This window comes from Lactuca saligna, chromosome 1, assembly GCF_052625555.1.
Source record: "Lactuca saligna cultivar CGN05327 chromosome 1, ASM5262555v1, whole genome shotgun sequence".
Taxonomy (NCBI): Eukaryota; Viridiplantae; Streptophyta; class Magnoliopsida; order Asterales; family Asteraceae; genus Lactuca; species Lactuca saligna.
This window is the reverse complement of record NC_136417.1, coordinates 2,482,223-2,493,627: the sequence shown is the minus strand read 5'-3', so window position 1 is coordinate 2,493,627 and position 11,405 is coordinate 2,482,223. Positions and strand designations below refer to the sequence as shown.

At 39.3% G+C, this 11,405-nt stretch overlaps 1 protein-coding gene and 1 long non-coding RNA gene across 2 annotated transcripts; one reads left to right on the top strand and one right to left on the bottom strand.

Annotated features, from left to right (window-relative positions):
* Positions 1 to 7,953: 7,953 nt before the first annotated feature.
* Positions 7,954 to 9,376, bottom strand: LOC145026273 (uncharacterized). Its single transcript, XR_013674305.1, has 3 exons — positions 9,168 to 9,376; positions 8,244 to 8,494; positions 7,954 to 8,132 (listed from the first exon to the last, which is right to left on the bottom strand). It is a non-coding gene; the product is annotated as an uncharacterized LOC145026273 (long non-coding RNA).
* On the top strand, positions 9,093 to 11,094 carry LOC145026113 (Tetratricopeptide repeat (TPR)-like superfamily protein). Its single transcript, XM_078976821.1, has 3 exons — positions 9,093 to 9,244; positions 9,314 to 9,596; positions 9,695 to 11,094. Exons 1-3 carry the CDS (start codon positions 9,204 to 9,206, stop codon positions 10,940 to 10,942), a joined length of 1,572 nt encoding a protein of 523 aa, XP_078832947.1. The 5' UTR covers positions 9,093 to 9,203; the 3' UTR covers positions 10,943 to 11,094.
* Positions 11,095 to 11,405: the final 311 nt, after the last annotated feature.

Below are 11,405 nucleotides of genomic sequence, written 5' to 3'. Positions count from 1 at the left end.
GGCACATTTTGAAGGACTGCCCGAAGAAGAAGGAGGCAGGAAGACCCAACATACCACCAAAGCCGAAGGCGAGAGCCTTCCAGATGACGCTCGAGGCTGCAAAGGAGGCAGCAGACGTCGCTTCAGGTACCTTTCTTGTAAATGGTTTACCTGCAAATATACTGTTTGATTCCGGAGCCAACTACTCCTTTGTGTCGCATAAATTTAGTGCGAAATTAGCATTACCTGTAGAAAAACTTGATAACGCCCTAATTGTAGAAGTTGCCAGTGGCAAATTCGTACCTGTTAGTAATCGTATTAGGAACATCGTCATTGACCTAAACGGAAACGAATTCCAGGAGGAACTATTACCCATAGAGTTAAACGGTTTCGACATCGTTTTGGGTATGGATTGGCTTAGCGCCAACGATGCTGAGATATTATGCCGAAAGAAGATAGTTAGGATAAACCCACCCGGAAAGGAATCATTTATGGTGTACGGGGACAAACGCAGAGTGAGTTCTGGAATCATATCCTTGATGAAAGCTAGGAAATGTTTGTCCAAGGGATGTGCATCGTACTTGGCATTCGTAATCGATGCTAAGAAAGAAAAGAAAGAGGTGCAGAATATACCGGTTGTGTGCGATTATCTGGAAGTCTTTCCCGAAGATCTTCCTGGATTACCACCTGATAGGCAAGTAGAATTTCGTATAGACTTATTACCAGGAACAACACCGATAGCAAAGGCACCTTACCGATTAGCACCGACGGAGATGAAGGAGCTCATGATGCAACTTCAGGAGCTGTTGGATAGCGGTTTCATTCGACCTAGTTCATCACCCTGGGGAGCTCCGGTGTTATTCGTGAAGAAGAAGGACGGAAGCATGAGGATGTGCATAGACTACCGAGAGTTGAATAAGGCAACGGTGAAGAACAAGTATCCATTACCGAGGATTGATGATCTATTCGATCAGCTGCAAGGTTCGAGCTACTTCTCAAAGATCGATCTTAGGTCAGGATATCATCAGCTGAAGGTGAGAGAGCAGGATATTGAGAAGACTGCATTCAGAACAAGATATGGACACTACGAGTTCTTGGTTATGTCGTTCGGACTAACCAATGCTCCCGCAGCATTCATGGATTTGATGAATAGGGTTTGTAAACCATTCCTCGATAAATCTGTGATAGTGTTCATCGACGACATTCTCATTTACTCGAAAAGCCAGGAGGAGCATGGCAAGCATCTACGAGAAGTGTTGGAGGTGTTAAAGAAGGAGAAGCTTTTTGCAAAGTTCTCCAAATGCAACTTTTGGATACGGGAAGTCCAATTCTTGGGTCATGTTGTTAACCAAGAAGGAATAATGGTTGACCCTGCCAAGATCGAAGCTGTAATGAAGTGGGAACGTCCGAAGAATCCCACGGAGATTCGAAGCTTTCTAGGATTAGCCGGATATTACCGACGATTTATCCAAGGCTTTTCTTTGATAGCTGCTCCATTAACAGCTTTGACCCATAAAGGAGCTACGTATACATGGAGTGAGAAACATGATGAGGCGTTCGAGAAGCTAAAGAAGAAGTTATGTGAAGCGCCGATACTTTCTCTACCCGATGGAGTCGAAGATTTCGCAGTTTATAGTGATGCATCTGGAGTCGGGTTAGGTTGTGTTCTGACCCAAAGAGAAAAGGTGATAGCATACGCATCTCGACAATTGAAAGAGCACGAAAAGAACTACCCCACTCATGATCTGGAGTTGGCAGCGGTAGTATTCGCCTTAAAGATATGGAGGCATTACCTCTACGGCACGAAGTGCAAGCTCTTCACTGATCATAAGAGTCTCCAGTATCTCTTTAATCAGAAGGAGTTGAACATGAGGCAACGACGCTGGCTAGAACTTCTCAAGGACTACGACTGTGAGATACTTTACCACCCAGGTAAAGCAAATATTGTTGCTGATGCTCTCAGTCGGAAAGTCAATCTTGAAAGAAGAAGGCCAAGAGCGTTAAGAATTGAAGTCGTCTCGATGATTGTGGAAAGTATCAGGAAAGCTCAAGAAGAAGCCTTAGAAAAGAATGACCGAAAGGAAGAACGTTTGGGAAAAACGTTAGTGTTCGGTACGAACAGTCGAGGACTGAATGTATTCCAAGATCGAATTTGGGTACCTAAGACGGGAGGAATAAGAGATCTTCTAATGGAAGAAGCACACAAGACCATGTACTCGATTCATCCCGGTAGCACTAAAATGTATAAGGACCTAAAACCCTACTACTGGTGGCCGACGATGAAGCTCGATGTTGCGAAGTATGTGGCTGAGTGCATAACATGTTCGAGGGTTAAGGCACAACATCAAAAACCGTATGGGAGTTTAGAACCCTTACCTATACCCATGGGTAAATGGGAAGACATCACCATGGATTTTGTGACTAAACTGCCCAGAACGAAGAATGGACACGACATGATTTGGGTAGTCGTGGATCGTTTCACCAAGAGTGCACACTTCATAGCCGCCAACGAGAAGTGGTCTATGGATAAGCTCGCAAATGCTTACGTGAAGGAAATTGTAAGACTTCACGGTGTCCCTCTTACGATTGTGTCAGATCGTGATAGTCGTTTCACGTCAAGGTTTTGGAGGAGTCTACAAGAGGAGTTGGGTACAAAGTTGTGTTTGAGTACTGCTTACCATCCGCAAACTGATGGTCAGAGTGAAAGAACGATTCAGACGTTGGAAGATATGCTGAGAGCATGTACCCTCGAATTCCAAGGGAATTGGGACGAGCACTTACCTCTGGTAGAATTTTCCTACAACAATAGTTTTCACTCGAGCATCAAGATGGCTCCTTATCAAGCCTTGTATGGGCAGAAGTGTCATACGCCGTCTTGTTGGCTTGAAGCCGGAGAGAAGCAGTTTATGGGCCCCGAGATAGTCCATGAGACTGCTGAGAAATTGAAGGTGATTAGGGAAAGAATGTTAGCAGCTCAGGATCGTCAGAAGAGCTATGCCGACAAGAAAAGACGACCGATAACCTTCGAAGTTGGGGATTCCGTTTTACTTAAAGTCTCACCGTGGAAGGGACTTATACGATTTGGGAAACGAGGAAAGTTGAGTCCAAGGTTTATTGGACCATTCAAAGTTCTTCAGAGGATTGGGAACCAAGCTTACAAGCTGGAATTGCCCGAAGAACTCAATGGTATTCATAACACCTTCCATGTGTGTTATTTGAGGAAATTCATGGGAGATGTTCCCGACATAATTCCAATCTCGGAATTAAGGATGGATGAGAATAAAAGGCTGATCGAAGAGCCTGAGGCAATTATTGACCGTAAGACTAAGAAGTTACGACGCAAGATGGTCGACTTGGTGCTAGTCCGATGGAAACATTCGAATGGGCCGAATCTCACTTGGGAAACAGAGGATGACATGATGAGTCGCTATCCACATCTGTTTGCTGATGCATGATTCCGGGACGGAATCATCCTAAGGGGGTGAGAATTGTAACGCCCGGGTTTTCAGGGCTAAGCATTTTTGTCAATGTAATAGTCTAGGTCAACTATTGTAACTCTTTTTGAAGTAATAAATATGAAATATTTGAGTATTATGTGAATTATGTGTGTTTATGTGTTTATTATTTAATTATAAATGTATAATTAATAAAGAATAAAAATGAGCGTCAAAATTAAAGTGTGAGATAATCCCGATATCTCTACATAAAGTTGTAGAATATGTCTCAAGGTTTCCGTGCATATAAAGAATGCCGAAATCCGAGCTATAAAGAAGAAGTTATGGCCCGCCGAAGTTTTACGACAAAACCGGCACGACACCGGGAAACGTAAATAGTGAATTTACGATAGAAGACTTTTTAGCCTTAGCAATCTAAACAAAAGTCGTAGAATATGTTAAACTAAGAACATCGATAAAAAGAACGCCCAAATCTGACTTCGTATGAAGAAGTTATGATTTTTCTAAGATTCGGCTTAGCAGTGCACGGCCTGAAACTCGAATTTTAGTTCGAGCGGTTTTTGGCTTACGCAACATAAATGAGAGTTGAAGATCTCATTAATAGGAAATCAACGGTAAAAAGACAGACAAAAACAGAGTCCGTATGTAGAAGTTATTAATTTTACGCAGACGTTTAACAGTATAATCTCCTTGTACTGTTAAATTTAAGATCGGTCGAGAATTAGCTGACGGTGTCAAAATGAAAGTTGTAGATCTTATTATTACCTACGCGTGGATATAAAGAACGTCAAAAACGGAGGTCGTATGTGAAAGTTACGGATTTTAGAAGTCGGAAGTGTGCTGTGCGAAAATGGGTGATGTGGCACAATCTTGGCCATTGCTTTCTCCCCAAGGCTTGCCACCAGATGGTGACATGTGGCACCAAGTTCAGCCACATTTCACCCTATAAATACCACCTCTCCCACCCTCATTTTCTTCACACCTTTCCCATTCTTTCTTCTCTTTACTCTCTCTCTCTCTCTAGAACCTCTCTCTAGCCCCGAAATCCCCCGAAAAGCCTAGGGAACCTCCCTAGCACGAGGCGGAAGCCCCGGAGTGCTCGAAGGCTCTGAGAAGAAGAGCTTTTTGGCTCGGGAACGCTGCTCCAAGCAAAGCCCGGTTTTCTATAAAACCCGCTGTAAGTGAGCTACGCCTACGCTATTTTTAATATAACTTTTATTTAATTATAGTAACGTTATTAGGAACTTATAATAAATACTTGGGCTATTATTATGGGTTATATAAGTATTTTTTTGACGCTTATATAATAATAATAATAATAATAGCTAGACTATTAATTAGTCTCGACGAATAATAAACTAAACTCTAGTGGTAATAATACTAGGTTTCGTCGAAGAAAAATTCTTTTTAAGAAGCGAAGCGCTGTCTGAGTTCGGAATCACCACCTTTTCCGGTGAGTGCATAGTTACCTTCAACTTACACATAGATATGAAGTATTTTATATAAATTACGTGCTATGTGTGCATATTATCTGAATACTTGCTATCTATGCTAGATGAACGTTGTTATACATGTTTTCAATGATTTAAACTGTATATGTATTTTATATCTACGAAAATGTTGGGGTAAAACATGGGTAGATGTAATAGGTGATGTGTGATAAAATGATGAGAGGCCTCGATGTTGTTGTTGTTGATCCAGTCATCTAGCGGAGTATAGATGACGACCACGGACTCTTCTAGACAGTCCAGTGGAACACTAGCAGGCTCGCAACCTGTAGGTGTTGTGAACGATGTGTTCACCGGTGTACTCCATCCCCCACATGGTTGCCTATTAGGACATTTATTGCTGAGGAATCCCCTTAGCAGTAGTGTCCGTCCCGATGATAATCCTTAGGCTAGGTCCCTTATGATAGGTGTTTAGGGACGTAAAGTGAGGATAACGGGAACGGGTAATCGGGTTATTGTTGATTGATGAAATTAATAAACTTATTTATTGTGGGTTGAAAACCCTATGTGCTCACCAGGCTCCCAAGCCTGACCCACTCAGTTTTATGTATTACAGGTAGTGGCGCATGAGCATAGGTGTGATGTTTTGGACGAGGGATTACGGATATAGGCCTGTAGATATGAAATAATGTAGTAAGGCTTATATTGTACTGTTTATACTTTTGATCTGTACGAACATGACATCCCGAGTCTTTTAATGAATACATTTCTATGGAAATGCTTTTGATAAATCTTTATCATATTATTGTTTTGGGACAAATTCCGCAAACCATTTATTAAAAGATAACTCTGATTTTGAAATAAAGTATAAACAAAACCGGTCTTTTCTGGCCGTGATTTTGGGGATGTCACAATGGTTGGGTAGAAGGGTGTAGAAAAATCATTGGGATTGATGGGTGCTTTCTCAAAGGAATTTGCAAGGGTGAACTCTTAGCTACTGTGGGTAGGGATGCCAATAATAGCATGTTCCCACTAGCTTGGGCTGTTGTGACTGTTGAGAACAAAGACACTTGGAAATGGTTTCTTGATCTACTCATGGATGATATTGACAGAGGCAGTGGAAATGGGCTTACTTTTATATCAGATGGACACAAGGTACCACTCATGTTTACTCTTAACTTTATAGTTTAATTATTAATTAATATTGTAAATTGTACAGGGTTTAATTGAAGCTATCAAAGAAAGGGTTCCTCATGCTGAGCATAGATTATGTGCTAGGCACATACTAGCCAACTTTAACACAAGGTTCAAAGGTGAGCATTTTATCAAGCCATTTTGGAGAGCTGTGAAGGCTACTACAAAACAGAGACATGAAGCTGCTATGCAAGAGATCAAGGAATTAGACAAGGGGGCATTTGATTATCTCATGGAGAGGGACCCTAAATGTTATTGCAGGGCTTTTCAAGTAGAAGGAGTATTTTGTGATGCTGTGGAAAATGGAATTTCAGAGAGTTTTAATGCTGAAATAGTTCAGGCTAGACATAAACCAATAATAGCAATGTTGGAGGATATAAGGGTTTATGTGATGCAGAGGTTATACCATCAGAGGAGTAAAGGAGAGGCTTGGGATTTAACTATATGCCCAAGCATTAGGAAGAAAATAGAAGATTTGAAGGAGAAACAAAGGTAAGAATGTTTGTATTTACTTGTTAATATTTATACATGTGTTTATGTGTTCTTACCTGTTTTATGTTTATGTACAGATTCTGGGCTGTGTACCCTTGTGGGTATCAACAATTTGAGGTGGTATTATGTAATGACAGGTATGCAGTTGACCTGATCAGAAGGACTTGTGGATGCAGGAGATGGCAGTTGACTGGAATACCCTGTGTACATGGAGTGGCTGCAATTTCATCCATGAACTTAAACTCAGAGGATTATGTAGCTAACTGTTACAGTAAGGAAACTTATCTCACCTGCTATGCATACATTATTCATCCTTTGAATGATAGCTCTTTATGGACACAAAGTGAGTACACCAAACCTTTACCCCCAAAGAGTAGAAGGCTACCTGGTAGGCCATCTACTAAGAGGAGGAAAAGTGCAGCAGAAAGGGAGATATCAAGCAGACACACAGTATCAAGAGTAAAGCAGGTGCAAAGGTGTTCAATATGCTATGTTAGTGGGCATAAAAAAAATGGGTGCCCAACAAAAAGAATTCCAACAACAGGTGATCCCGTTCCTGGATCTTCCACTCCAGCTCCAAGTGCAACACCAGGATCCACTTCTGCAGCTCCAAGATCCACTCCGGCAACTCCAAGACCAAGATCCACTTCTGCAACTCCAAGACCAAGATCCACTCCTGTAACTCCAAGATCCACTTCTGCAAGACCAGTTCAAAGTGAAGTTCAATTGAGAAAGAGGAAAGCTTCAGAAAGAATCATCAAACAATGCCTGAGGAAAAAAGTGGTGCCCAAGGATGGTAGTGGTTGTAGTTCAAACAAACCTGTAGATTTGGGTTGATTGTAGGTTTGATGTTGAACTCTTTTTTTTGTTATGTATGCATGTGGGGTGTAAATGTTAGGTAAGCATGTGTTGGTCGAATCTTTTGATATTAAATGTAATATTGTACTAGACTAAGGGACAAAACTATCCAGCTTTTGATGCTATTTTGATGCTTAATGGGACACCTTTTTAAGGGTGTTTGTAGCTATGACAATATTACCCTTTAATATATTTTTTGCTTTAAATCTTTAAATTGATTCTTGGTTGTTGAATCATGCGCTTTACAGATGTACTTTGCCTTCAATTACTGCTTCTTCCTTTAATATATTTTCTCCTTTAAAACTTTTAACTGATTCTTGGTTGTTCATTATAATTACTGCTTTTGCATTACATTGAGATTGGTTGTTCACTATAATAGCATTTAGATTTCAATACATTACAATTAAAATTTTCATTACCAAAAGCTTCATTTGCATTCAGACATATGATTTCATTACATTATAGGTACCCTTACAATCAGAATAACAAAATAATGGGTACCCTTTATATTCAAAAGATGTCAACTGCATCATAATTCCATTCAATATAATTTAACAAAGTACAATAGAAACAAGACAATCAAAGCTACTTTATGCCATTTCATCATCTTCTTCATTTCATTCAGCTCATGACTAAGACCCAAAAGCTCCTCTGTGTACGGATCTTCAACAACCCATTCCCAAAATCCACACTTTCTCCCTGCTCTCTATAAAAAAAAATGAAAAAGAACAAAACTTTAGCATAAATGCCATAACTTACACGCTTATAACAGAGATTTAAAGAGAGAAAAGCTTCAATCTTCAAAATTGGCCATTACCAACGAATTAGGGCATGTTCTGAACCTTTTCCCCGGATTCTGTGGTGTCGTGGAGACTCGAATCCGACTCGGGAGCCCACAATAGCACATGATTCGGATGTTTGAGGTGGAGGCGATGGAGGCTTGCGACATCTTCTTCTATTCTTCTTCAACTCTTCAATTTAGGGCATAAGAAAAATAGGACATTGTTTGAGGTGGACTCGATGGGGTTGTTATAGGCATGCCACTGGACACGTAAGCTGCCAACTAAGCTAAACAAGAAGCAAACGGTAAAAAAGGTTAAATGTAAACGGTAATTACGACCATAATGGTCTAATATGCACAAAAAAAACCTAAGTGATCTAATGCGGACAAACAAGAAACCTAATTACCCTCCCAAGTCATTATCCCTTTATTTTATGTGTTAGAGTAGGGAGTTAGAGCAAGCAAACTTGTGTTTTGGAGGCCTAATTTGTTCCAATGGACCTGTAAATCTGCCGGTAATTTTGTGCGGTGATACAGCAAATCAACAAACTTGTGTGAAACTATTCATCACCACTATATATATATATATATATATATATATATATATATATATATATATATATATATATATATATATATATATATATATATATATATATATATATATAAAACCCTTATTTAATAATAAGAAAGCTTTACTTTTGTAATTATAATATTAAAATATATGTTTAATGTTAAATTTTAGTACGTGGTTGGATTTGAAAATGATTTTTATACTTTTTTGCATAAAAATAGGATGATTTATAGTGCTAGGAGCCTAGGAGTTGGTCTTATGTGTACATAGTGAAATTTTGGAAAGTCAAAAAAGTACTACTAGATAGACTTTATGGGGCCCAAAAGGAAATATACACCGAAAAACTAAATTCAGATTCCCGCATTTGCCAGCGTGAGTGACCCTACCCGGACTGAACTCTGCTGAATTCATTGTAATAAGCCATGGCGATTCGCTCACTTCTCACCCGTCTTCAGCCACTAAGGTAAGCTTCGTTGACCCAAATCTGTATTTCTATATGAAACGCACAATACCCACAAAGATTTTATTGCAGTTTCCGTAAAATACGCTACGGTGGAAATGCAAAAGGATTTAATTTTCTAAGGCGCATTTCGTCGAACAACTTATCGGCATCTGCATACCATGACTTGCCGCCTTCTGAACAAAATAACGACATCGACCTTAAAAGCAAGTTACTTTTCCTCAGGTATCCTCGACGAAGCGCGACGAGTGTGCTCCAGAATTGGATCAGCGAAGGCCGAAAAGTCTCCATTTATGATCTTCGAGATATTTCGAATCAACTTGTGAGACGTGGGCGTTACAGACACGCTCTTGAGGTTTGCTCCTTTTACACTGTAGCTCGTATATAATCATGAAACTGCATTGATGGTTTTCCTTTCAAAATGAGAAGTTTGTGATGTACATTTGTTGACAGGTAATGAAGTGGATGGAGAATCAAGAACGTTTCCAGTTTTCTGAAGCTGATCATGCTCTCAGGTTAGAATTAATCATCAAAGTAAGTACTTTGGAAGAAGCCGAAGAGTACTTTGCCAAACTACCTAACACAGCTTCACAAAAAGCTTCATACCTCCATCTTCTCAACTCATACGTTAGAGAAAAAGCCACAGAAAAAGCCGAGTCTCTTATGATCAAAATGACTTCTTTGGGTGCTAATGTGACTCCACATCCATTTAACGCAATGATGAAGCTTTACATAGCCACATCTCAGTTTGACCTAGTATTATCTGTCATATCCCAGATGAAGCAAAACAAAATCCCAAGAAACGTGCTTTCTTATAATCTTTGGATTAGTGCAACTCATGAGGTTTATGGGGTCCAAAATGTCGATATTGTTTACAAAGAAATGTTAAACGACAAAGATGTTATAATCGGATGGAGCACACTTTGTACTTTGGCTAATATCTACATGAAATCAGGACTTTTTGAGAAAGCAACTTTGACACTTGAAAACGCAGAAAAGAAGCTATCTTTCAAAAACCATTTTGGTTACTTTTTCCTCATTACAAACTATGTTTCTTTGAAGAACAAAGAGGGGGTTATTCGCGTTTGGAAAGCTTGCAAAAGGGTAGATGCAAAACTCACATGTGCAAACTACATGTGTATGTTGCTAAGTTTAGTGAAGCTTGATGATGTTGAAGAAGCAGAAAAGATTTTTATGGAATGGGAGTCACAGTGTTGGAAGTATGACATTAGGGTGTCTAATATTCTTCTTGGTGCTTATGTTAGGGGTGGATTAATGGAAAAAACCGAGGGGTTACATATAAGAACATTGGAGAGAGGTGGGTGTCCAAATTATAAGACATGGGAGATACTTATGGAGGGATATCTTAAAAATGGAAACATGGAGAAAGTTGTGGATGCAATGAAGAATGGGTTGAAGATGTTGAAGGATTGTAATTGGAGGCCTTCGGGAATGATTGTTGAGTCTATTTTTGAGTATTTTGAAAAGAGTGGAAAGTTGGAAGATGCTAAGGAGTTTTTAAATGTTATTAGGGGTTTCAATCTTGCTAGTTTGTGTGTATATCGATGTTTGATTAGGATGCATGTAGCAAAAAAGAAAGCGTGTAGTGACATTCTTGAAATGATGGAGGATGATAAGATAGATATGGATGCTGAAACTAGGACCATTGCTCTAGCTTCACAAATTGGTGCGTTGTCATAGATGCTGTAATTTATTTATTTTAATTTCCAATGTTTTTTTTTTTAAAAAAAAAAAAGCGGAATACTTTGTACAAGGTATACAGCAAACACGTGCTTATATAGTTATATATACTCATGGAAACATTCACTTCAATGATTAATTCTTAAATCCTACTTTGACTGTATCTAAATTCTAATCTACATGTAAAAAAGCAAGTCATTCACTTTAGTTCTTGATTTTTATTTCCAATTATAATAAACATCAAAATGACCGGAAACCATTACACAAGGATAAAATAATTATTATGCCTCCATTAATTTTACTACATGTGTACGACACTGTTAGCAGAAAACAGTGTAGTGTACAGTAACAATAAGAAGTTAATTAAGACCCGACAGTTTTCACAGTACCACATGACTTGAGCCAACAATGTTACTCCATGTCTCCAATTCCAGCCAACACTTGTACAAAATTCAACACAAAA

What these genes read in the sequence shown, in the direction of transcription:
- LOC145026113 (XM_078976821.1), top strand. Translation starts at nt 9,204, where the DNA reads ATGGCGATTCGCTCACTTCTCACCCGTCTTCAGCCACTAAG. An exon ending in ACCCGTCTTCAGCCACTAAG is followed by an intron (nt 9,245 to 9,313) that starts GTAAGCTTCGTT and finishes ATTTTATTGCAG; the next exon opens with TTTCCGTAAAATACGCTACG. An exon ending in GTTACAGACACGCTCTTGAG is followed by an intron (nt 9,597 to 9,694) that starts GTTTGCTCCTTT and finishes ATTTGTTGACAG; the next exon opens with GTAATGAAGTGGATGGAGAA.